A 23,062-nucleotide genomic window follows, 5' to 3' on the forward strand; every position below is an offset into this window, starting at 1 on the left:
CCTCACAACGCAGCACTGGCTCCTCCACTCGCTGTGACCCATCTCCTCCCTCCTATTGTATCTTCACTCCTATTTCTCCTCTCTCTTCTTCTAGCTCCTCTTCTAGCTCCTCACCTAGTCCCCCACCAGACTACAACCCTGGCAGCACGGACACAGTCCCTCCAACCAGGAGCACGGTAAGAACAAAGAACCTGAATGTCACACAGTTATTTTAACACTTTGATAAGTTTCTTTCATCATCTCCCATTGAGACTCACATATCGAATGACTAACAGAACTGCCTGCAGAGAAGTCTATATGATGTAACAGTCCTTGGTTTGTTTCCACGATGTGGAGCAGTGGTCTGATGGTTGTATTTATTTTTTTAAACCTTCAGGCGGGACGACGCTTCACGTGGAGGTCTTTCCTCATCCCGGACCCCAACCACCCCGACTCCCCACGGCTCATCCTCCGTAGAATCCCAGCCTCACAACGCAGCACTGGCTCCTCCACTCGCTGTGACCCATCTCCTCCCTCCTATTGTATCTTCACTCCTATTTCTCCTCTCTCTTCTTCTAGCTCCTCACCTAGTCCCCCACCAGACTACAACCCTGGCAGCACGGACACAGTCCCTCCAACCAGGAGCACGGTAAGAACAAAGAACCTGAATGTCACACAGTTATTTTAACACTTTGATAAGTTTCTTTCATCATCTCCCATTGAGACTCACATACCGAATGACTAACAGAACTGCCTGCAGAGAAGTCTATATGATGTAACAGTCCTTGGTTTGTTTCCACGATGTGGAGCAGTGGTCTGATGGTTGTATTTATTTTTTTAAACCTTCAGGCGGGACAACGCTTCACGTGGAAGTCTTTCCTCATCCCGGACCCCAACCGCCCCGACTCCCCACGGCTCATCCTCCGTAGAATCCCAGCCTCACAACGCAGCACTGGCTCCTCCACTCGCTGTGACCCATCTCCTCCCTCCTATTGTATCTTCACTCCTATTTCTCCTCTCTCTTCTTCTAGCTCCTCTTCTAGCTCCTCACCTAGTCCCCCACCAGACTACAACCCTGGCAGCACGGACACAGTCCCTCCAACCAGGAGCACGGTAAGAACAAAGAACCTGAATGTCACACAGTTATTTTAACACTTTGATAAGTTTCTTTCATCATCTCCCATTGAGACTCACATACCGAATGACTAACAGAACTGCCTGCAGAGAAGTCTATATGATGTAACAGTCCTTGGTTTGTTTCCACGATGTGGAGCAGTGGTCTGATGGTTGTATTTATTTTTTTAAACCTTCAGGCGGGACAACGCTTCACGTGGAAGTCTTTCCTCATCCCGGACCCCAACCGCCCCGACTCCCCACGGCTCATCCTCCGTAGAATCCCAGCCTCACAACGCAGTACTGGCTCCTCCACTCGCTGTGACCCATCTCCTCCCTCCTATTGTATCTTCACTCCTATTTCTCCTCTCTCTTCTTCTAGCTCCTCTTCTAGCTCTTCTAGCTCTAACAATCTGTTTTTGTGTTCAATTTAGCTGCCGTCCAGTGTCGAGCCTCGGGTTTTCACCTGCACGAAGAAGCCTTCCAGTTAGTTCCTCGGAGATCAACTGTGTAGTCTTGGCGTTCCTGTGTCGAGCCTCGGGTATCACACAGACGTTCCAGCCTGCCTGCCAGCCACTTTCCGGCTAGGATCAGAGCGGAGCGCGAGGACGCGCCTCTGTGTTTGACGTGACTGTTTACCTGTCGGCTTCGTCAGCCGCTCAGAGGATTTTGCCACTTTCCGGCTTGGACCCATGCGGAGCGCATAGAGACGCCTCCTTTTTGACTATGTATTTCCTGTCTTTTCCTCTGCCTGAGAGAAATAAATAAAATTGTTTTTTGAAATATAACTCTGCTGTCCTGAGTCTGCATTTGGGTCCATGAACGCACCACATCATAACACCTTTGATTGTATTGTCACTGCACCGAGACTCAGGCAGGGTGTCTGCACACAGCGAGTGGTCTGGGGGGGAATAGCGTGAACCTCCAAATAAGTAAGAAAGAAAAGTTAAAGTGAGTTGCAGGTGTGTGCACTGATGTCTTACCTAATTGTCACCGATATGTTAGCTACAGAAGCTGACAAAGTAGCACTTTGTTGTGCAATAACGTCACACTCAGTTGCAAACTTGTTGGCAACACCAAGCTAATGCAGTCTAATATAACACAGCCTGGATACATCAACACATCTATTTAACAGTTTAAAGATGAACTGAGCATTATAAAGTACACAAAGGGAGGATTCAATGCAGGACTGTTGAGTGTATGTTGCTTTTTTATTTTAATGAGCAATGTGAGTCATTTGAGTTTGTCAGCTTGGTAGATCGTCTTCATGCCGAGCTTAGTGGCTTCTAAGGACCCAAGAAAAGGTCTTAAATCATATATTAAAAGAAAAGACATTTGACACATTAAATTGATGGATTTTAAATTTACTTCAGCATAAAGTCCCTCCAAATATGACAGAAGGATGGAGGCATTAAGGCAAGTTGTATGTGTTTTACTGCTAATGTTCACTCACTAACTCGTGACATAATCCCATCTGTGTTTCTGCCTAGCTGAACTGATTGAAAACATGGATAAGAAAGCAACTTGGGACCGCTTCTACACTGAGAGCAGCAGCAGCACAAACACCTTCAAACACTTTGAGTGGTTCTTTGGCTTCGATGCTGTCCGGGACTTCATTATGCCCCTATTGCAGACCAAGCCCCACCCAGACGGTTTGCTCCAAGTCCTGGCTATGGGCTGTGGCACTTCTGCTTTCGGGCCCTGTATTTACAGACGCTCTCCTCTCCCGGTCCGGGTCACTTGTGCAGACATTTCCCCCATAGCTGTGCGACTAATGCATGAACACGTCCAAACCAAAGCCATTCAAGCTCACAATCTTTCCTCTCGGCTTGAGTTCGTAGAGCTGGACTGCACACAGCTCCACGAGCACTACGGTTGTAGCAGTGTGGACCTTATAGTTGATAAGGGCACCACAGATGCCTTGTTGAGGTCTAAGGAAGGGAAATGGAAGGCCAATCAGGTGCTGAAGCAGTGTTTGTCGGTGTTGCGGAGCTCAGGGTCTCTGCTCCAGTTCTCTGATGAAGACCCTGATGCCAGGCTGCTGTGGCTGGAGACGGAGGCACAGGAGCCGGGGTTGATGGCAGCAGATGTTGGGGTGCAGGAGGTTGGGGAGCTAAGGGGACTGACTACTGCTACCAAGTGACTCCTCGCTCTATTGTATAGCAACTTTCTTCATCTGGATGGTGATAATATTAAATGAGTAAACTACTGAAGTGATTGTAAAAAGTAATTGATAAGGTACACAGACAGAGTGAGTTATCCACCAAACTGGACCTCCACATTCCGACAGCAGAGACAATAGATTTACTACTTATAAAATAACCTGAAGGTAAAGAATGACCTCTTTATGAAATGATAAAAGTTGACAAACCACTTAAACCAGGGGTGCCCAATATGTCGATCGCGATTTGCCACTTGATTTTCTAACACACGGGTCACAAGTCATCAGAGTAAGTTAATGACCAAAAAAAATAAATATATATATATATATATATATATAGATATTCAGCATTTTTAATGTAGGTAGATCATTTTGACTTGGTCATTTTAAAAGTAGCTCTCAAGCCGAAAAAGTGTGGGCACCCCTGGTCTACTACATATAGTGTTTTTTCGATGGGCTCTAGTGGATTTGAGTGCAGCTGAGATGCTGGCAGATAGCAGCTAAATGAACAAAGCAAAATCAGAAATGGGGACTTTAAAGTGACGTTGGTTAAATGCACAAAGTCTATGGTTAAATGTCGCTCTCTGCTGGTTGAGCATGAAAACTACAAAGAAGTAAAAGATGTGTCACCGACGGAGAATATGGGAAGACAAATAGACACGCTGTTTGAAATTAATTTATCAAACTATATAACGTGCAACTCTGTGAATAATATTGTGTGTATACGTTGTAACACACAGTCTGTGGTCATAAGGGCTTGTAATGTTTTCTCAGCTCTCGTTGGTTGTTTCTGTCTGACAAGATCACATGACCCGATGCGCCCATGTAGCGTTAGCTTGTTAGCAGCTAGCTGCGTTAGCATCGAGCCTTTGGAGTTCACCAGGAAACGTGCGACCTGACGTTATCTCGAGCCACACCAAGGCGAGGAGCTGTCAAACAGGCTTTAATATTAATTCAGTGGTTTCGTGTTCTGTTTCTCGTTGACTCAGTAGCTGCTTGGCCCAAACTGTAAGGTACGTTACTAGCAATATCGCCCACAGGTAAGCTAGCGAATGTAATTCGTGCAGTATATTTGAAGAACCTAACTCCAGCTGTGTTCACTTGTTTTCTTTTTTTCATGTTAGCTTAGCTTAGCTAACGCGTAACCAGCTGATATACCCGCAACTTAGACTTAACTCTACTTGTGTGCTAGCATGTTTCAGCTATTAGTTTATTAGTGTGTTTGCGTTATCTTGACAAGCTAAATCTTTATATCAGGTAAGAGTGCTCACAAACAGTGAACGTTTGTAAGCAGCTTATGCTTCATTGGGCCATCTGTTAATCAGGAAACTGGTGTTTTACAGCTGGTTGAACGTTAACGTTACCTAACGTTATATGGCTGCTCACATCAATATTAAATATATGAGCATGTGACCAAGGACCGGGGTCTACAGCACATGATCTGGACAAGTGGAGGAGGCCAAAATCTATCAGGAGTAAGATAAAAAAAAAAAGGCTCAAACATTTCTTCCACAAATTGTGTGTCTAGAGTAAAGTGCTAATTGCTTGCAATTTTTTCAAAATTATATTACAGTGTCATGCAGGCAATACAAATGTCTCTTACACATTGCATCTCTCCATTAGGTAAATTATTCTAAAGTGGTCGATCGGGATTGAACAGCCATGACGACAAAGACATCCCTGCTCAAAGTCATTCTGCTGGGTGATGGCGGTGTCGGAAAAAGCTCCATCATGAATCGTTACGTTACCAACAAGTTTGATGCGCACCTCTTCCACACCATTGGCGTGGAGTTCCTCAACAAGGAACTGGAGGTAGATGGCCACCAGGTGACCCTACAGATCTGGGATACTGCTGGCCAGGAGCGCTTCCGCAGCTTGAGGACTCCTTTCTATCGTGGCTCCGACTGCTGCCTGCTCACCTTCAGTGTCGATGACAACCAGAGTTTTCTCAATTTAGGCAACTGGAAGAAGGAGTTCATCTACTACGCAGATGTCAAGGAGCCAGAGACGTTTCCATTCGTGGTCTTGGGCAACAAAGTGGATGTGACAGAAAGGCAGGTGTCATCCGAGGAGGCTAAGCAATGGTGCCAGGAGTACACTATATTGCGGCCATTGTGGGGTCCATTGCCCTTGTAAGTGATGACGGACAATTGATTTGTCTCATGTCAATCCATATGTGTTATAGAAGTCCCACAAGCCTCAGGTGAATGTGCTGGGGAAGAAGATGAGGAGCAGAGGTGGGAGAGGGAGCGAAAGGAACGACTAGAACAAAGACAAAGGGTGCCACTTGATTTTCTAACACACGGGTCACAAGTCATCAGAGAAAGGTAATGACCAAATATATATATATATATATATATAATATATATATATATATATATATATATATATAATATATATATATAATATATATATATATATATATATATATATAATATATATATATATATATATATATATATATATATATAATATATATATATATATTATATATATATATTTATATATATATATATTTATATATATATATTATATATATATATATATATTATATATATTATATATATATATATTTATATATATATATATATATATTATATATATTATATATATATATATATATTTATATATATATATATTATATATATTATATATATATATATATATATATATTTATATATATATATATATTATATATATATATATATATATATATATATATATGCTGAGCAACAGACGTCTAACTGGACACAATTCAAATCGCAAGGATCAACAAGTCTTGGTTTATCAGAATTACCTGAAAGGAACAGTGTGTGAGATTTAGATCCATCTAGTGGTGAGGTTGCAAATTGCAACCAACTGCACAACCCTCAGCTCAGTACCTAATAGAACTACGGTGGCCTAAAGGTACGGATAGGTATCTTTAGGATTTTAGGCCAAGGAGCCACTCTTATCAATACTTTTTCATGACTAAATAATCTGAACAGGAATAGAAGTTATTTGTAATTTAGGTAGAACTAAATATTGGTTCTAGAGCTGCAACAGTTATGTTTACAACAGCAAAGCCACTAATAACTGGAAACAAATCTAAATTGTCCTGAGTGAAGTTTATAAATGATAATAATGAAGAACGCAGGTATCACATACAGTAGTATGTCATTCCTCCTGTCCTCTGTCCTGGCTGCTTTGTCTCAGCCAGCAGAGAAGTTTACAAGAACAAACTAAGACAAACAGACTTTTGGCCGAGCTCTGTATTCTGATGGTGACTTGTCAAAGAGTAAGAGTATAAGTCTACAAGAGGTTCAAAAGAAGTAGTGCAGCTTGAGAAGATAGGGGGTCATACTGTCAACACAGTTATGTTTAAAGAAAATGAAATTATAATGCATACATCTTAAGATTTATAGTTGTGGAAAGGAAAGGAAAATACCACAGATTCAGTGTTTGTTTTTAAACTAATACCACCAGTATGAGTTGACACGCCTCAGACTATTTAAGCCAATGGCTCAAAGAGGGGAAACCAGTATCTATAAAGCCAGAAACAGTGAGGGATCTGAGGGAACGCCATTTGGGCTTCAGCTGATTAATCGTGCCACTAAAAACTAATGTACACAGAAAGAAAGGACAAATCAACTTACTTTCCCAGTAGAAGATGAACCTTGTGACTGAAATACAATTGAAAGCGCCTACGTTTATATCGGCTGAATTGTACATATTCAAATGTCATGAAACTGTTCTTGCAGTTATTTTCGGACAGAGATTCCACACGGAGATATACAACTTTGAGCAGTTTTTCTCTTCCTATTAAATCTAATTGTACTCCTACGCCCTAAGGTGTAGTCTTACCTTTGGTTTGAGGGGTTTGAGCGCGGGGAGGTCTGTACCCTCAGCTCTCTGTCGGCTAGAGTCAAAAACCTTCCTCCTTTTGGTTGCTGACTTTTGGCAGATTTTCGCATGCCTTTGCTGTAGTGAGAGAAAAAGAGATGCACAGGACACAACAACTACACAGATGTAATGTGTCTCGACATGTTTTTGGGAAACATTTGAGATCTGTGCCTCTCTATTGCCCTATCTGCCATTTTGTCTCAATCACAATTCAAAAATGATTATTTTTAGTTGTTTTGAAAGAGTCAGAGAGCAAGACGTGTCATTTCTGTGACAGCTGTGAAGTAAAGAATGCAAAACATCTTTCAAGGAAAATCTAACCACAAACTACAAAGTTCACACAAATACACACATGCCAACAAATGCATAACACAGTATTTGACAACTAATTTGGTTGAGTGCTAGAAGTGCACAAATGTGTGTATTGGCATCACAGGAAAACAATTTGTTCCATTAACTTATTGAGATCATTGTAGCTCTGATGTGATAAAACACATCTCTGTATTATATTTTACTCATGTTAGCAAAACAGACAGTAATGATGACAGCAAATATAGTGGTGTTAATGAACATATGCATCATATTTGTCTTTATCTATGTCTGTAACTACTATATAGATGAGACTGTGTACAAAATGCTTTCCACAATAACAATTATGTAAAGAAGTGTAAGTAATCTCAATCGTGCTTCAAGTGTACAAATAGCATTTGTTTTTCGGGTTTGATTCCTTGGTGACAAATTCTATTACATAGCAGCCAACCATTATCTACATTTACATACATTATATGACAGCAAGTCCTTGGTCAGTGTTTTAAATCATGTAGACTAAAATCTAACCAAAGTGTGTACAGTGTTCATCCTAGCAGAATATTTCGGACCAAAGAACTCATTCGTGCACATTACTAACTTTGCTTCTTCCCACAAGTACTTGTTAAACAACTCATTTAACATGTGCATACATGCCACTATGCACAATAGCAATTAGTAAAGTTACATCAAGTTTCTACTTTAACAAAAGAAAATGGATCAAAGAGAGTAATACAGGTGTGATGCAGGGGTGTGTAAATGTAATGTCTCTGGAGAGACATTTGTCCAACGATGGCCCAAAGACAGACAGGATGTGGACCAGTAAACAAACCTCAGAAAATATGTTTTCATTTTATTTCAAATTGATGTTTGTGTCACTTATTCTGAAACTCTGGCTTCCTGTCACAACAATGTAGGAAACGTGAAACAGCAGGTCCACGTGCTGTCAATCTGTGGACACTGGAGGACCACATAGGACCAAGGACAGGGTCCAACCTGACACCCTCAAACCTCCATGCAAACATGCATCTCTATATTATTGGACATTATATGAGACCGTGTTTTTTAAATAGGCCTGAATGGAGACTTAATGTGTGGTTAACCCCTGGGCAGGTCACGTGACTCTCAAACGCGACAGGAGACTGAGTCACAATGTCATGTTAGTTGTATTATTTGAGCTCATGTGGATATATTCCTCTTAAAGTTGTATTTAATGTCTGTTTGTGCAGCGGAGGACTGTTGAGGACCTGATGGAGACTCTGAGGTAAGAACGAGCTGTTCTCAGTCGAACGTTCCATCGTTACCATGTTTACCAAATTGTGCATTTTTTCTAAATTCAGTCTGTTCCAACCGTTGGTCCGTCAGAAAAAGCCGAAATCTACTTTCACTCGAAAAAGCCGAAATCTACTTTCACTCGAAGAAACCTCCCAAGAAACACCTTCAAACCAGGATTTTTCTGCATCCGTGACTTAACGTTACTGATAAAGGTAAGTCTGATTCTGATCAACTTTTGCAGGAAAAAAAGCGAGATTTATATACTTTTTCCACCACAGTTTTTTATGTATTTATTTATGTATCTATCTGAACCGATGTTTATCCTAATATTGATAATATTTTCAGTTATCAGTGTATATTAATCCACTAGGACTGACTTTTGACTGTTGAGACCAAGTTTAAACAAGTTTATCTGAACAAAAGCTGCTTTCTTGGTTAGCTAACGTTAGCTTTATAGACCCGACCGTCCAGCGTTAGCTTAAACTGAGAAATGCTAATAGAAATATTGTTTCTTTATATTTATATAACTTCTCGGTGATACGGATCACAAGTGATGCACGCATGATAATATATTTAATCCATATTAACTCACAATTCATACATTTCTTACATACTTGTGATATTTTTCATACATATTAACACAATGAACAGCAGAGTGAAAGAACCACTAAAAGATATTTTCTATCGAAAAAGTGCTGATATGTTTCTGACTTTTAGTCAATGTAGACATATGGAAGGCCTCCTGCAGTAACAACACTGAAACAAATGCAAACATGTTGCACTGTACTGGGTTTGTTTCTGCTAATACTTTTGCGAGCGTATCATTTATTGTATGACATTTACTTTCTATCTAGTCACACTGCTTTGTGCTACTGATCCTTTCAATGTGATATGAGAAATGACTATGATATGGATCAGTGGTCTGAGGGTTGTGTGTGTTTTTACCCTCAGATGGCACGACAGTTCCCCTACGTCCCCCTACGTTCCTCCTCCACTCGCTGTGACCCATCTCCTCCCTCCTATTGTATCTTCACTCCTATTTCTCCTCTCTCTTCTTCTAGCTCCTCTTCTAGCTCCTCACCTAGTCCCCCACCAGACTACAACCCTGGCAGCACGGACACAGTCCCTCCAACCAGGAGCACGGTAAGAACAAAGAACCTGAATGTCACACAGTTATTTTAACACTTTGATAAGTTTCTTTCATCATCTCCCATTGAGACTCACATACCGAATGACTAACAGGACTGCCTGCAGAGAAGTCTATATGATGTAACAGTCCTTGGTTTGTTTCCACGATGTGGAGCAGTGGTCTGATGGTTGTATTTATTTTTTTAAACCTTCAGGCGGGACGACGCTTCACGTGGAGGACTTTCCTCATCCCGGACCCCAACCGCCCCGACTCCCCACGGATCATCCGCCGTAGAATCCCAGCCTCACAACGCAGCACTGGCTCCTCCACTCGCTGTGACCCATCTCCTCCCTCCTATTGTATCTTCACTCCTATTTCTCCTCTCTCTTCTTCTAGCTCCTCTTCTAGCTCCTCACCTAGTCCCCCACCAGACTACAACCCTGGCAGCACGGACACAGTCCCTCCAACCAGGAGCACGGTAAGAACAAAGAACCTGAATGTCACACAGTTATTTTAACACTTTGATAAGTTTCTTTCATCATCTCCCATTGAGACTCACATATCGAATGACTAACAGAACTGCCTGCAGAGAAGTCTATATGATGTAACAGTCCTTGGTTTGTTTCCACGATGTGGAGCAGTGGTCTGATGGTTGTATTTATTTTTTTAAACCTTCAGGCGGGACGACGCTTCACGTGGAGGTCTTTCCTCATCCCGGACCCCAACCACCCCGACTCCCCACGGCTCATCCTCCGTAGAATCCCAGCCTCACAACGCAGCACTGGCTCCTCCACTCGCTGTGACCCATCTCCTCCCTCCTATTGTATCTTCACTCCTATTTCTCCTCTCTCTTCTTCTAGCTCCTCACCTAGTCCCCCACCAGACTACAACCCTGGCAGCACGGACACAGTCCCTCCAACCAGGAGCACGGTAAGAACAAAGAACCTGAATGTCACACAGTTATTTTAACACTTTGATAAGTTTCTTTCATCATCTCCCATTGAGACTCACATACCGAATGACTAACAGAACTGCCTGCAGAGAAGTCTATATGATGTAACAGTCCTTGGTTTGTTTCCACGATGTGGAGCAGTGGTCTGATGGTTGTATTTATTTTTTTAAACCTTCAGGCGGGACAACGCTTCACGTGGAAGTCTTTCCTCATCCCGGACCCCAACCGCCCCGACTCCCCACGGCTCATCCTCCGTAGAATCCCAGCCTCACAACGCAGTACTGGCTCCTCCACTCGCTGTGACCCATCTCCTCCCTCCTATTGTATCTTCACTCCTATTTCTCCTCTCTCTTCTTCTAGCTCCTCTTCTAGCTCTTCTAGCTCTAACAATCTGTTTTTGTGTTCAATTTAGCTGCCGTCCAGTGTCGAGCCTCGGGTTTTCACCTGCACGAAGAAGCCTTCCAGTTAGTTCCTCGGAGATCAACTGTGTAGTCTTGGCGTTCCTGTGTCGAGCCTCGGGTATCACACAGACGTTCCAGCCTGCCTGCCAGCCACTTTCCGGCTAGGATCAGAGCGGAGCGCGAGGACGCGCCTCTGTGTTTGACGTGACTGTTTACCTGTCGGCTTCGTCAGCCGCTCAGAGGATTTTGCCACTTTCCGGCTTGGACCCATGCGGAGCGCATAGAGACGCCTCCTTTTTGACTATGTATTTCCTGTCTTTTCCTCTGCCTGAGAGAAATAAATAAAATTGTTTTTTGAAATATAACTCTGCTGTCCTGAGTCTGCATTTGGGTCCATGAACGCACCACATCATAACACCTTTGATTGTATTGTCACTGCACCGAGACTCAGGCAGGGTGTCTGCACACAGCGAGTGGTCTGGGGGGGAATAGCGTGAACCTCCAAATAAGTAAGAAAGAAAAGTTAAAGTGAGTTGCAGGTGTGTGCACTGATGTCTTACCTAATTGTCACCGATATGTTAGCTACAGAAGCTGACCATAAAGTAGCACTTTGTTGTGCAATAACGTCACACTCAGTTGCAAACTTGTTGGCAACACCAAGCTAATGCAGTCTAATATAACACAGCCTGGATACATCAACACATCTATTTAACAGTTTAAAGATGAACTGAGCATTATAAAGTACACAAAGGGAGGATTCAATGCAGGACTGTTGAGTGTATGTTGCTTTTTTATTTTAATGAGCAATGTGAGTCATTTGAGTTTGTCAGCTTGGTAGATCGTCTTCATGCCGAGCTTAGTGGCTTCTAAGGACCCAAGAAAAGGTCTTAAATCATATATTAAAAGAAAAGACATTTGACACATTAAATTGATGGATTTTAAATTTACTTCAGCATAAAGTCCCTCCAAATATGACAGAAGGATGGAGGCATTAAGGCAAGTTGTATGTGTTTTACTGCTAATGTTCACTCACTAACTCGTGACATAATCCCATCTGTGTTTCTGCCTAGCTGAACTGATTGAAAACATGGATAAGAAAGCAACTTGGGACCGCTTCTACACTGAGAGCAGCAGCAGCACAAACACCTTCAAACACTTTGAGTGGTTCTTTGGCTTCGATGCTGTCCGGGACTTCATTATGCCCCTATTGCAGACCAAGCCCCACCCAGACGGTTTGCTCCAAGTCCTGGCTATGGGCTGTGGCACTTCTGCTTTCGGGCCCTGTATTTACAGACGCTCTCCTCTCCCGGTCCGGGTCACTTGTGCAGACATTTCCCCCATAGCTGTGCGACTAATGCATGAACACGTCCAAACCAAAGCCATTCAAGCTCACAATCTTTCCTCTCGGCTTGAGTTCGTAGAGCTGGACTGCACACGAGCACTACGGTTGTAGCAGTGTGGACCTTATAGTTGATAAGGGCACCACAGATGCCTTGTTGAGGTCTAAGGAAGGGAAATGGAAGGCCAATCAGGTGCTGAAGCAGTGTTTGTCGGTGTTGCGGAGCTCAGGGTCTCTGCTCCAGTTCTCTGATGAAGACCCTGATGCCAGGCTGCTGTGGCTGGAGACGGAGGCACAGGAGCCGGGGTTGATGGCAGCAGATGTTGGGGTGCAGGAGGTTGGGGAGCTAAGGGGACTGACTACTGCTACCAAGTGACTCCTCGCTCTATTGTATAGCAACTTTCTTCATCTGGATGGTGATAATATTAAATGAGTAAACTACTGAAGTGATTGTAAAAAGTAATTGATAAGGTACACAGACAGAGTGAGTTATCCACCAAACTGGACCTCCACATTCCGACAGCAGAGACAATAGATTTACTACTTATAAAATAACCTGAAGGTAAAGAATGACCTCTTTATGAAATGATAAAAGTTGACAAACCACTTAAACCAGGGGTGCCCAATATGTCGATCGCGATTTGCCACTTGATTTTCTAACACACGGGTCACAAGTCATCAGAGTAAGTTAATGACCAAAAAAAATAAATATATATATATATATATATATATATAGATATTCAGCATTTTTAATGTAGGTAGATCATTTTGACTTGGTCATTTTAAAAGTAGCTCTCAAGCCGAAAAAGTGTGGGCACCCCTGGTCTACTACATATAGTGTTTTTTCGATGGGCTCTAGTGGATTTGAGTGCAGCTGAGATGCTGGCAGATAGCAGCTAAATGAACAAAGCAAAATCAGAAATGGGGACTTTAAAGTGACGTTGGTTAAATGCACAAAGTCTATGGTTAAATGTCGCTCTCTGCTGGTTGAGCATGAAAACTACAAAGAAGTAAAATATGTGTCACCGACGGAGAATATGGGAAGACAAATAGACACGCTGTTTGAAATTAATTTATCAAACTATATAACGTGCAACTCTGTGAATAATATTGTGTGTATACGTTGTAACACACAGTCTGTGGTCATAAGGGCTTGTAATGTTTTCTCAGCTCTCGTTGGTTGTTTCTGTCTGACAAGATCACATGACCCGATGCGCCCATGTAGCGTTAGCTTGTTAGCAGCTAGCTGCGTTAGCATCGAGCCTTTGGAGTTCACCAGGAAACGTGCGACCTGACGTTATCTCGAGCCACACCAAGGCGAGGAGCTGTCAAACAGGCTTTAATATTAATTCAGTGGTTTCGTGTTCTGTTTCTCGTTGACTCAGTAGCTGCTTGGCCCAAACTGTAAGGTACGTTACTAGCAATATCGCCCACAGGTAAGCTAGCGAATGTAATTCGTGCAGTATATTTGAAGAACCTAACTCCAGCTGTGTTCACTTGTTTTCTTTTTTTCATGTTAGCTTAGCTTAGCTAACGCGTAACCAGCTGATATACCCGCAACTTAGACTTAACTCTACTTGTGTGCTAGCATGTTTCAGCTATTAGTTTATTAGTGTGTTTGCGTTATCTTGACAAGCTAAATCTTTATATCAGGTAAGAGTGCTCACAAACAGTGAACGTTTGTAAGCAGCTTATGCTTCATTGGGCCATCTGTTAATCAGGAAACTGGTGTTTTACAGCTGGTTGAACGTTAACGTTACCTAACGTTATATGGCTGCTCACATCAATATTAAATATATGAGCATGTGACCAAGGACCGGGGTCTACAGCACATGATCTGGACAAGTGGAGGAGGCCAAAATCTATCAGGAGTAAGATTTAAAAAAAAGGCTCAAACATTTCTTCCAAAAATTGTGTGTCTAGAGTAAAGTGCTAATTGCTTGCAATTTTTTCAAAATTATATTACAGTGTCATGCAGGCAATACAAATGTCTCTTACACATTGCATCTCTCCATTAGGTAAATTATTCTAAAGTGGTCGATCGGGATTGAACAGCCATGACGACAAAGACATCCCTGCTCAAAGTCATTCTGCTGGGTGATGGCGGTGTCGGAAAAAGCTCCATCATGAATCGTTACGTTACCAACAAGTTTGATGCGCACCTCTTCCACACCATTGGCGTGGAGTTCCTCAACAAGGAACTGGAGGTAGATGGCCACCAGGTGACCCTACAGATCTGGGATACTGCTGGCCAGGAGCGCTTCCGCAGCTTGAGGACTCCTTTCTATCGTGGCTCCGACTGCTGCCTGCTCACCTTCAGTGTCGATGACAACCAGAGTTTTCTCAATTTAGGCAACTGGAAGAAGGAGTTCATCTACTACGCAGATGTCAAGGAGCCAGAGACGTTTCCATTCGTGGTCTTGGGCAACAAAGTGGATGTGACAGAAAGGCAGGTGTCATCCGAGGAGGCTAAGCAATGGTGCCAGGAGTACACTATATTGCGGCCATTGTGGGGTCCATTGCCCTTGTAAGTGATGACGGACAATTGATTTGTCTCATGTCAATCCATATGTGTTATAGAAGTCCCACAAGCCTCAGGTGAATGTGCTGGGGAAGAAGATGAGGAGCAGAGGTGGGAGAGGGAGCGAAAGGAACGACTAGAACAAAGACAAAGGGTGCCACTTGATTTTCTAACACACGGGTCACAAGTCATCAGAGAAAGGTAATGACCAAATATATATATATATATATATATAATATATAATATATATATATATATATATATATATATATATATATATATATTATATATATATATATATTATATATATATATATATTATATATATATATATATTTATATATATATATATATTTATATATATATATATTATATATATATATATATTATATATATTATATATATATATATATTTATATATATATTATATATATATATATATTTATATATATATATATTATATATATTATATATATTATATATATTATATATATTATATATATATATTTATATTTATATATATATATATATTATATATATTATATATATTATATATATATATTTATATATATATATATATATATATATTTATATATATATATATATATATATATTATATATATTATATATATATATATATATATATATATATATGCTGAGCAACAGACGTCTAACTGGACACAATTCAAATCGCAAGGATCAACAAGTCTTGGTTTATCAGAATTACCTGAAAGGAACAGTGTGTGAGATTTAGATCCATCTAGTGGTGAGGTTGCAAATTGCAACCAACTGCACAACCCTCAGCTCAGTACCTAATAGAACTACGGTGGCCTAAAGGTACGGATAGGTATCTTTAGGATTTTAGGCCAAGGAGCCACTCTTATCAATACTTTTTCATGACTAAATAATCTGAACAGGAATAGAAGTTATTTGTAATTTAGGTAGAACTAAATATTGGTTCTAGAGCTGCAACAGTTATGTTTACAACAGCAAAGCCACTAATAACTGGAAACAAATCTAAATTGTCCTGAGTGAAGTTTATAAATGATAATAATGAAGAACGCAGGTATCACATACAGTAGTATGTCATTCCTCCTGTCCTCTGTCCTGGCTGCTTTGTCTCAGCCAGCAGAGAAGTTTACAAGAACAAACTAAGACAAACTGACTTTTGGCCGAGCTCTGTATTCTGATGGTGACTTGTCAAAGAGTAAGAGTATAAGTCTACAAGAGGTTCAAAAGAAGTAGTGCAGCTTGAGAAGATAGGGGGTCATACTGTCAACACAGTTATGTTTAAAGAAAATGAAATTATAATGCATACATCTTAAGATTTATAGTTGTGGAAAGGAAAGGAAAATACCACAGATTCAGTGTTTGTTTTTAAACTAATACCACCAGTATGAGTTGACACGCCTCAGACTATTTAAGCCAATGGCTCAAAGAGGGGAAACCAGTATCTATAAAGCCAGAAACAGTGAGGGATCTGAGGGAACGCCATTTGGGCTTCAGCTGATTAATCGTGCCACTAAAAACTAATGTACACAGAAAGAAAGGACAAATCAACTTACTTTCCCAGTAGAAGATGAACCTTGTGACTGAAATACAATTGAAAGCGCCTACGTTTATATCGGCTGAATTGTACATATTCAAATGTCATGAAACTGTTCTTGCAGTTATTTTCGGACAGAGATTCCACACGGAGATATACAACTTTGAGCAGTTTTTCTCTTCCTATTAAATCTAATTGTACTCCTACGCCCTAAGGTGTAGTCTTACCTTTGGTTTGAGGGGTTTGAGCGCGGGGAGGTCTGTACCCTCAGCTCTCTGTCGGCTAGAGTCAAAAACCTTCCTCCTTTTGGTTGCTGACTTTTGGCAGATTTTCGCATGCCTTTGCTGTAGTGAGAGAAAAAGAGATGCACAGGACACAACAACTACACAGATGTAATGTGTCTCGACATGTTTTTGGGAAACATTTGAGATCTGTGCCTCTCTATTGCCCTATCTGCCATTTTGTCTCAATCACAATTCAAAAATGATTATTTTTAGTTGTTTTGAAAGAGTCAGAGAGCAAGACATGTGTCATTTCTGTGACAGCTGTGAAGTAAAGAATGCAAAACATCTTTCAAGGAAAATCTAACCACAAACTACAAAGTTCACACAAATACACACATGCCAACAAATGCATAACACAGTATTTGACAACTAATTTGGTTGAGTGCTAGAAGTGCACAAATGTGTGTATTGGCATCACAGGAAAACAATTTGTTCCATTAACTTATTGAGATCATTGTAGCTCTGATGTGATAAAACACATCTCTGTATTATATTTTACTCATGTTAGCAAAACAGACAGTAATGATGACAGCAAATATAGTGGTGTTAATGAACATATGCATCATATTTGTCTTTATCTATGTCTGTAACTACTATATAGATGAGACTGTGTACAAAATGCTTTCCACAATAACAATTATGTAAAGAAGTGTAAGTAATCTCAATCGTGCTTCAAGTGTACAAATAGCATTTGTTTTTCGGGTTTGATTCCTTGGTGACAAATTCTATTACATAGCAGCCAACCATTATCTACATTTACATACATTATATGACAGCAAGTCCTTGGTCAGTGTTTTAAATCATGTAGACTAAAATCTAACCAAAGTGTGTACAGTGTTCATCCTAGCAGAATATTTCGGACCAAAGAACTCATTCGTGCACATTACTAACTTTGCTTCTTCCCACAAGTACTTGTTAAACAACTCATTTAACATGTGCATACATGCCACTATGCACAATAGCAATTAGTAAAGTTACATCAAGTTTCTACTTTAACAAAAGAAAATGGATCAAAGAGAGTAATACAGGTGTGATGCAGGGGTGTGTAAATGTAATGTCTCTGGAGAGACATTTGTCCAACGATGGCCCAAAGACAGACAGGATGTGGACCAGTAAACAAACCTCAGAAAATATGTTTTCATTTTATTTCAAATTGATGTTTGTGTCACTTATTCTGAAACTCTGGCTTCCTGTCACAACAATGTAGGAAACGTGAAACAGCAGGTCCACGTGCTGTCAATCTGTGGACACTGGAGGACCACATAGGACCAAGGACAGGGTCCAACCTGACACCCTCAAACCTCCATGCAAACATGCATCTCTATATTATTGGACATTATATGAGACCGTGTTTTTTAAATAGGCCTGAATGGAGACTTAATGTGTGGTTAACCCCTGGGCAGGTCACGTGACTCTCAAACGCGACAGGAGACTGAGTCACAATGTCATGTTAGTTGTATTATTTGAGCTCATGTGGATATATTCCTCTTAAAGTTGTATTTAATGTCTGTTTGTGCAGCGGAGGACTGTTGAGGACCTGATGGAGACTCTGAGGTAAGAACGAGCTGTTCTCAGTCGAACGTTCCATCGTTACCATGTTTACCAAATTGTGCATTTTTTCTAAATTCAGTCTGTTCCAACCGTTGGTCCGTCAGAAAAAGCCGAAATCTACTTTCACTCGAAAAAGCCGAAATCTACTTTCACTCGAAGAAACCTCCCAAGAAACACCTTCAAACCAGGATTTTTCTGCATCCGTGACTTAACGTTACTGATAAAGGTAAGTCTGATTCTGATCAACTTTTGCAGGAAAAAAAGCGAGATTTATATACTTTTTCCACCACTGTTTTTTATGTATTTATTTATGTATCTATCTGAACCGATGTTTATCCTAATATTGATAATATTTTCAGTTATCAGTGTATATTAATCCACTAGGACTGACTTTTGACTGTTGAGACCAAGTTTAAACAAGTTTATCTGAACAAAAGCTGCTTTCTTGGTTAGCTAACGTTAGCTTTATAGACCCGACCGTCCAGCGTTAGCTTAAACTGAGAAATGCTAATAGAAATATTGTTTCTTTATATTTATATAACTTCTCGGTGATACGGATCACAAGTGATGCACGCATGATAATATATTTAATCCATATTAACTCACAATTCATACATTTCTTACATACTTGTGATATTTTTCATACATATTAACACAATGAACAGCAGAGTGAAAGAACCACTAAAAGATATTTTCTATCGAAAAAGTGCTGATATGTTTCTGACTTTTAGTCAATGTAGACATATGGAAGGCCTCCTGCAGTAACAACACTGAAACAAATGCAAACATGTTGCACTGTACTGGGTTTGTTTCTGCTAATACTTTTGCGAGCGTATCATTTATTGTATGACATTTACTTTCTATCTAGTCACACTGCTTTGTGCTACTGATCCTTTCAATGTGATATGAGAAATGACTATGATATGGATCAGTGGTCTGAGGGTTGTGTGTGTTTTTACCCTCAGATGGCACGACAGTTCCCCTACGTCCCCCTACGTTCCTCCTCCACTCGCTGTGACCCATCTCCTCCCTCCTATTGTATCTTCACTCCTATTTCTCCTCTCTCTTCTTCTAGCTCCTCTTCTAGCTCCTCACCTAGTCCCCCACCAGACTACAACCCTGGCAGCACGGACACAGTCCCTCCAACCAGGAGCACGGTAAGAACAAAGAACCTGAATGTCACACAGTTATTTTAACACTTTGATAAGTTTCTTTCATCATCTCCCATTGAGACTCACATACCGAATGACTAACAGGACTGCCTGCAGAGAAGTCTATATGATGTAACAGTCCTTGGTTTGTTTCCACGATGTGGAGCAGTGGTCTGATGGTTGTATTTATTTTTTTAAACCTTCAGGCGGGACGACGCTTCACGTGGAGGACTTTCCTCATCCCGGACCCCAACCGCCCCGACTCCCCACGGATCATCCGCCGTAGAATCCCAGCCTCACAACGCAGCACTGGCTCCTCCACTCGCTGTGACCCATCTCCTCCCTCCTATTGTATCTTCACTCCTATTTCTCCTCTCTCTTCTTCTAGCTCCTCTTCTAGCTCCTCACCTAGTCCCCCACCAGACTACAACCCTGGCAGCACGGACACAGTCCCTCCAACCAGGAGCACGGTAAGAACAAAGAACCTGAATGTCACACAGTTATTTTAACACTTTGATAAGTTTCTTTCATCATCTCCCATTGAGACTCACATATCGAATGACTAACAGAACTGCCTGCAGAGAAGTCTATATGATGTAACAGTCCTTGGTTTGTTTCCACGATGTGGAGCAGTGGTCTGATGGTTGTATTTATTTTTTTAAACCTTCAGGCGGGACAACGCTTCACGTGGAAGTCTTTCCTCATCCCGGACCCCAACCGCCCCGACTCCCCACGGCTCATCCTCCGTAGAATCCCAGCCTCACAACGCAGCACTGGCTCCTCCACTCGCTGTGACCCATCTCCTCCCTCCTATTGTATCTTCACTCCTATTTCTCCTCTCTCTTCTTCTAGCTCCTCACCTAGTCCCCCACCAGACTACAACCCTGGCAGCACGGACACAGTCCCTCCAACCAGGAGCACGGTAAGAACAAAGAACCTGAATGTCACACAGTTATTTTAACACTTTGATAAGTTTCTTTCATCATCTCCCATTGAGACTCACATACCGAATGACTAACAGAACTGCCTGCAGAGAAGTCTATATGATGTAACAGTCCTTGGTTTGTTTCCACGATGTGGAGCAGTGGTCTGATGGTTGTATTTATTTTTTTAAACCTTCAGGCGGGACAACGCTTCACGTGGAAGTCTTTCCTCATCCCGGACCCCAACCGCCCCGACTCCCCACGGCTCATCCTCCGTAGAATCCCAGCCTCACAACGCAGTACTGGCTCCTCCACTCGCTGTGACCCATCTCCTCCCTCCTATTGTATCTTCACTCCTATTTCTCCTCTCTCTTCTTCTAGCTCCTCTTCTAGCTCTTCTAGCTCTAACAATCTGTTTTTGTGTTCAATTTAGCTGCCGTCCAGTGTCGAGCCTCGGGTTTTCACCTGCACGAAGAAGCCTTCCAGTTAGTTCCTCGGAGATCAACTGTGTAGTCTTGGCGTTCCTGTGTCGAGCCTCGGGTATCACACAGACGTTCCAGCCTGCCTGCCAGCCACTTTCCGGCTAGGATCAGAGCGGAGCGCGAGGACGCGCCTCTGTGTTTGACGTGACTGTTTACCTGTCGGCTTCGTCAGCCGCTCAGAGGATTTTGCCACTTTCCGGCTTGGACCCATGCGGAGCGCATAGAGACGCCTCCTTTTTGACTATGTATTTCCTGTCTTTTCCTCTGCCTGAGAGAAATAAATAAAATTGTTTTTTGAAATATAACTCTGCTGTCCTGAGTCTGCATTTGGGTCCATGAACGCACCACATCATAACACCTTTGATTGTATTGTCACTGCACCGAGACTCAGGCAGGGTGTCTGCACACAGCGAGTGGTCTGGGGGGGAATAGCGTGAACCTCCAAATAAGTAAGAAAGAAAAGTTAAAGTGAGTTGCAGGTGTGTGCACTGATGTCTTACCTAATTGTCACCGATATGTTAGCTACAGAAGCTGACCATAAAGTAGCACTTTGTTGTGCAATAACGTCACACTCAGTTGCAAACTTGTTGGCAACACCAAGCTAATGCAGTCTAATATAACACAGCCTGGATACATCAACACATCTATTTAACAGTTTAAAGATGAACTGAGCATTATAAAGTACACAAAGGGAGGATTCAATGCAGGACTGTTGAGTGTATGTTGCTTTTTTATTTTAATGAGCAATGTGAGTCATTTGAGTTTGTCAGCTTGGTAGATCGTCTTCATGCCGAGCTTAGTGGCTTCTAAGGACCCAAGAAAAGGTCTTAAATCATATATTAAAAGAAAAGACATTTGACACATTAAATTGATGGATTTTAAATTTACTTCAGCATAAAGTCCCTCCAAATATGACAGAAGGATGGAGGCATTAAGGCAAGTTGTATGTGTTTTACTGCTAATGTTCACTCACTAACTCGTGACATAATCCCATCTGTGTTTCTGCCTAGCTGAACTGATTGAAAACATGGATAAGAAAGCAACTTGGGACCGCTTCTACACTGAGAGCAGCAGCAGCACAAACACCTTCAAACACTTTGAGTGGTTCTTTGGCTTCGATGCTGTCCGGGACTTCATTATGCCCCTATTGCAGACCAAGCCCCACCCAGACGGTTTGCTCCAAGTCCTGGCTATGGGCTGTGGCACTTCTGCTTTCGGGCCCTGTATTTACAGACGCTCTCCTCTCCCGGTCCGGGTCACTTGTGCAGACATTTCCCCCATAGCTGTGCGACTAATGCATGAACACGTCCAAACCAAAGCCATTCAAGCTCACAATCTTTCCTCTCGGCTTGAGTTCGTAGAGCTGGACTGCACACAGCTCCACGAGCACTACGGTTGTAGCAGTGTGGACCTTATAGTTGATAAGGGCACCACAGATGCCTTGTTGAGGTCTAAGGAAGGGAAATGGAAGGCCAATCAGGTGCTGAAGCAGTGTTTGTCGGTGTTGCGGAGCTCAGGGTCTCTGCTCCAGTTCTCTGATGAAGACCCTGATGCCAGGCTGCTGTGGCTGGAGACGGAGGCACAGGAGCCGGGGTTGATGGCAGCAGATGTTGGGGTGCAGGAGGTTGGGGAGCTAAGGGGACTGACTACTGCTACCAAGTGACTCCTCGCTCTATTGTATAGCAACTTTCTTCATCTGAATGGTGATAATATTAAATGAGTAAACTACTGAAGTGATTGTAAAAAGTAATTGATAAGGTACACAGACAGAGTGAGTTATCCACCAAACTGGACCTCCACATTCCGACAGCAGAGACAATAGATTTACTACTTATAAAATAACCTGAAGGTAAAGAATGACCTCTTTATGAAATGATAAAAGTTGACAAACCACTTAAACCAGGGGTGCCCAATATGTCGATCGCGATTTGCCACTTGATTTTCTAACACACGGGTCACAAGTCATCAGAGTAAGTTAATGACCAAAAAAAATAAATATATATATATATATATATATATAGATATTCAGCATTTTTAATGTAGGTAGATCATTTTGACTTGGTCATTT

The 23,062-nt window shown here is 41.7% G+C and overlaps 4 protein-coding genes, 3 long non-coding RNA genes and 1 pseudogene across 14 annotated transcripts; all 8 read left to right on the forward strand.

Moving 5' to 3' along the window:
* Positions 1-1,307: 1,307 nt before the first annotated feature.
* Positions 1,308-1,880, forward strand: LOC306792458. Its single transcript, XR_013772811.1, has 2 exons — positions 1,308-1,437; positions 1,527-1,880. It is a non-coding gene; the product is annotated as an uncharacterized lncRNA (long non-coding RNA).
* A 719-nt stretch (positions 1,881-2,599) lies between these two features.
* LOC306792864 (citrate synthase-lysine N-methyltransferase CSKMT, mitochondrial-like) lies at positions 2,600-3,235 on the forward strand (the record flags this gene model as incomplete). The annotated part of the gene is made up of 1 exon (XM_079290221.1): positions 2,600-3,235. The coding sequence occupies one exon, from the start codon at positions 2,600-2,602 to the stop codon at positions 3,233-3,235; it is 636 nt and encodes a 211-aa protein (XP_079146347.1).
* A 1,622-nt stretch (positions 3,236-4,857) lies between these two features.
* LOC306792110 (ras-related protein Rab-9A-like) lies at positions 4,858-9,857 on the forward strand. 4 transcript variants are annotated; one of them, XM_079289122.1, is made up of 4 exons: positions 4,858-5,580; positions 8,671-8,705; positions 8,782-8,928; positions 9,778-9,857. In XM_079289122.1, exon 1 carries the CDS (start codon positions 4,916-4,918, stop codon positions 5,387-5,389), a length of 474 nt encoding a protein of 157 aa, XP_079145248.1. In that variant the 5' UTR covers positions 4,858-4,915; the 3' UTR covers positions 5,390-5,580; positions 8,671-8,705; positions 8,782-8,928; positions 9,778-9,857. The 4 variants fall into 4 exon arrangements, with proteins under 4 accessions (XP_079145248.1, XP_079145249.1, XP_079145247.1 ...); XM_079289123.1 differs by having other exon boundaries at positions 8,807-8,928; XM_079289121.1 differs by having other exon boundaries at positions 4,858-5,385; positions 8,807-8,928; positions 9,778-9,852.
* Positions 9,858-10,990: 1,133 nt separating this feature from the next.
* LOC306792190 lies at positions 10,991-11,563 on the forward strand. The gene is made up of 2 exons (XR_013772800.1): positions 10,991-11,120; positions 11,210-11,563. It is a non-coding gene; the product is annotated as an uncharacterized lncRNA (long non-coding RNA).
* Positions 11,564-12,203: 640 nt separating this feature from the next.
* LOC306792315 (citrate synthase-lysine N-methyltransferase CSKMT, mitochondrial-like) lies at positions 12,204-12,933 on the forward strand (annotated as a pseudogene). Its single transcript has 2 exons — positions 12,204-12,207; positions 12,269-12,933. The product of its transcript is annotated as a citrate synthase-lysine N-methyltransferase CSKMT, mitochondrial-like (transcript).
* Positions 12,934-14,536: 1,603 nt separating this feature from the next.
* LOC306792843 (ras-related protein Rab-9A-like) lies at positions 14,537-19,593 on the forward strand. 4 transcript variants are annotated; one of them, XM_079290188.1, is made up of 4 exons: positions 14,537-15,259; positions 18,407-18,441; positions 18,518-18,664; positions 19,514-19,593. In XM_079290188.1, the coding sequence occupies exon 1, from the start codon at positions 14,595-14,597 to the stop codon at positions 15,066-15,068; it is 474 nt and encodes a 157-aa protein (XP_079146314.1). In that variant the 5' UTR covers positions 14,537-14,594; the 3' UTR covers positions 15,069-15,259; positions 18,407-18,441; positions 18,518-18,664; positions 19,514-19,593. The 4 variants fall into 4 exon arrangements, with proteins under 4 accessions (XP_079146314.1, XP_079146315.1, XP_079146313.1 ...); XM_079290189.1 differs by having other exon boundaries at positions 18,543-18,664; XM_079290187.1 differs by having other exon boundaries at positions 14,537-15,064; positions 18,543-18,664; positions 19,514-19,588.
* A 1,133-nt stretch (positions 19,594-20,726) lies between these two features.
* Positions 20,727-21,299, forward strand: LOC306792676. Its single transcript, XR_013772836.1, has 2 exons — positions 20,727-20,856; positions 20,946-21,299. It is a non-coding gene; the product is annotated as an uncharacterized lncRNA (long non-coding RNA).
* Positions 21,300-22,021: 722 nt separating this feature from the next.
* On the forward strand, positions 22,022-22,657 carry LOC306791960 (citrate synthase-lysine N-methyltransferase CSKMT, mitochondrial-like; the record flags this gene model as incomplete). Its single annotated transcript, XM_079288892.1, has 1 exon — positions 22,022-22,657. The coding sequence occupies one exon, from the start codon at positions 22,022-22,024 to the stop codon at positions 22,655-22,657; it is 636 nt and encodes a 211-aa protein (XP_079145018.1).
* Positions 22,658-23,062: the final 405 nt, after the last annotated feature.

This window comes from Melanostigma gelatinosum (genome assembly GCF_949748355.1).
Source record: "Melanostigma gelatinosum genome assembly, chromosome: 18".
Classification (NCBI taxonomy): domain Eukaryota; kingdom Metazoa; phylum Chordata; class Actinopteri; order Perciformes; family Zoarcidae; genus Melanostigma; species Melanostigma gelatinosum.

Excerpts from the sequence above, each read along its gene's own strand:
- LOC306792843 (XM_079290187.1), top strand. The coding sequence starts at position 14,595 with ATGACGACAAAGACATCCCTGCTCAAAGTCATTCTGCTGGGTGATGGC. Across the intron at positions 15,065-18,406 it reads TTGTGGGGTCCATTGCCCTT|CGGAGGACTGTTGAGGACCT; the intron begins GTAAGTGATGAC and ends CTGTTTGTGCAG.
- LOC306792110 (XM_079289121.1), top strand. The coding sequence starts at position 4,916 with ATGACGACAAAGACATCCCTGCTCAAAGTCATTCTGCTGGGTGATGGC. Across the intron at positions 5,386-8,670 it reads TTGTGGGGTCCATTGCCCTT|CGGAGGACTGTTGAGGACCT; the intron begins GTAAGTGATGAC and ends CTGTTTGTGCAG.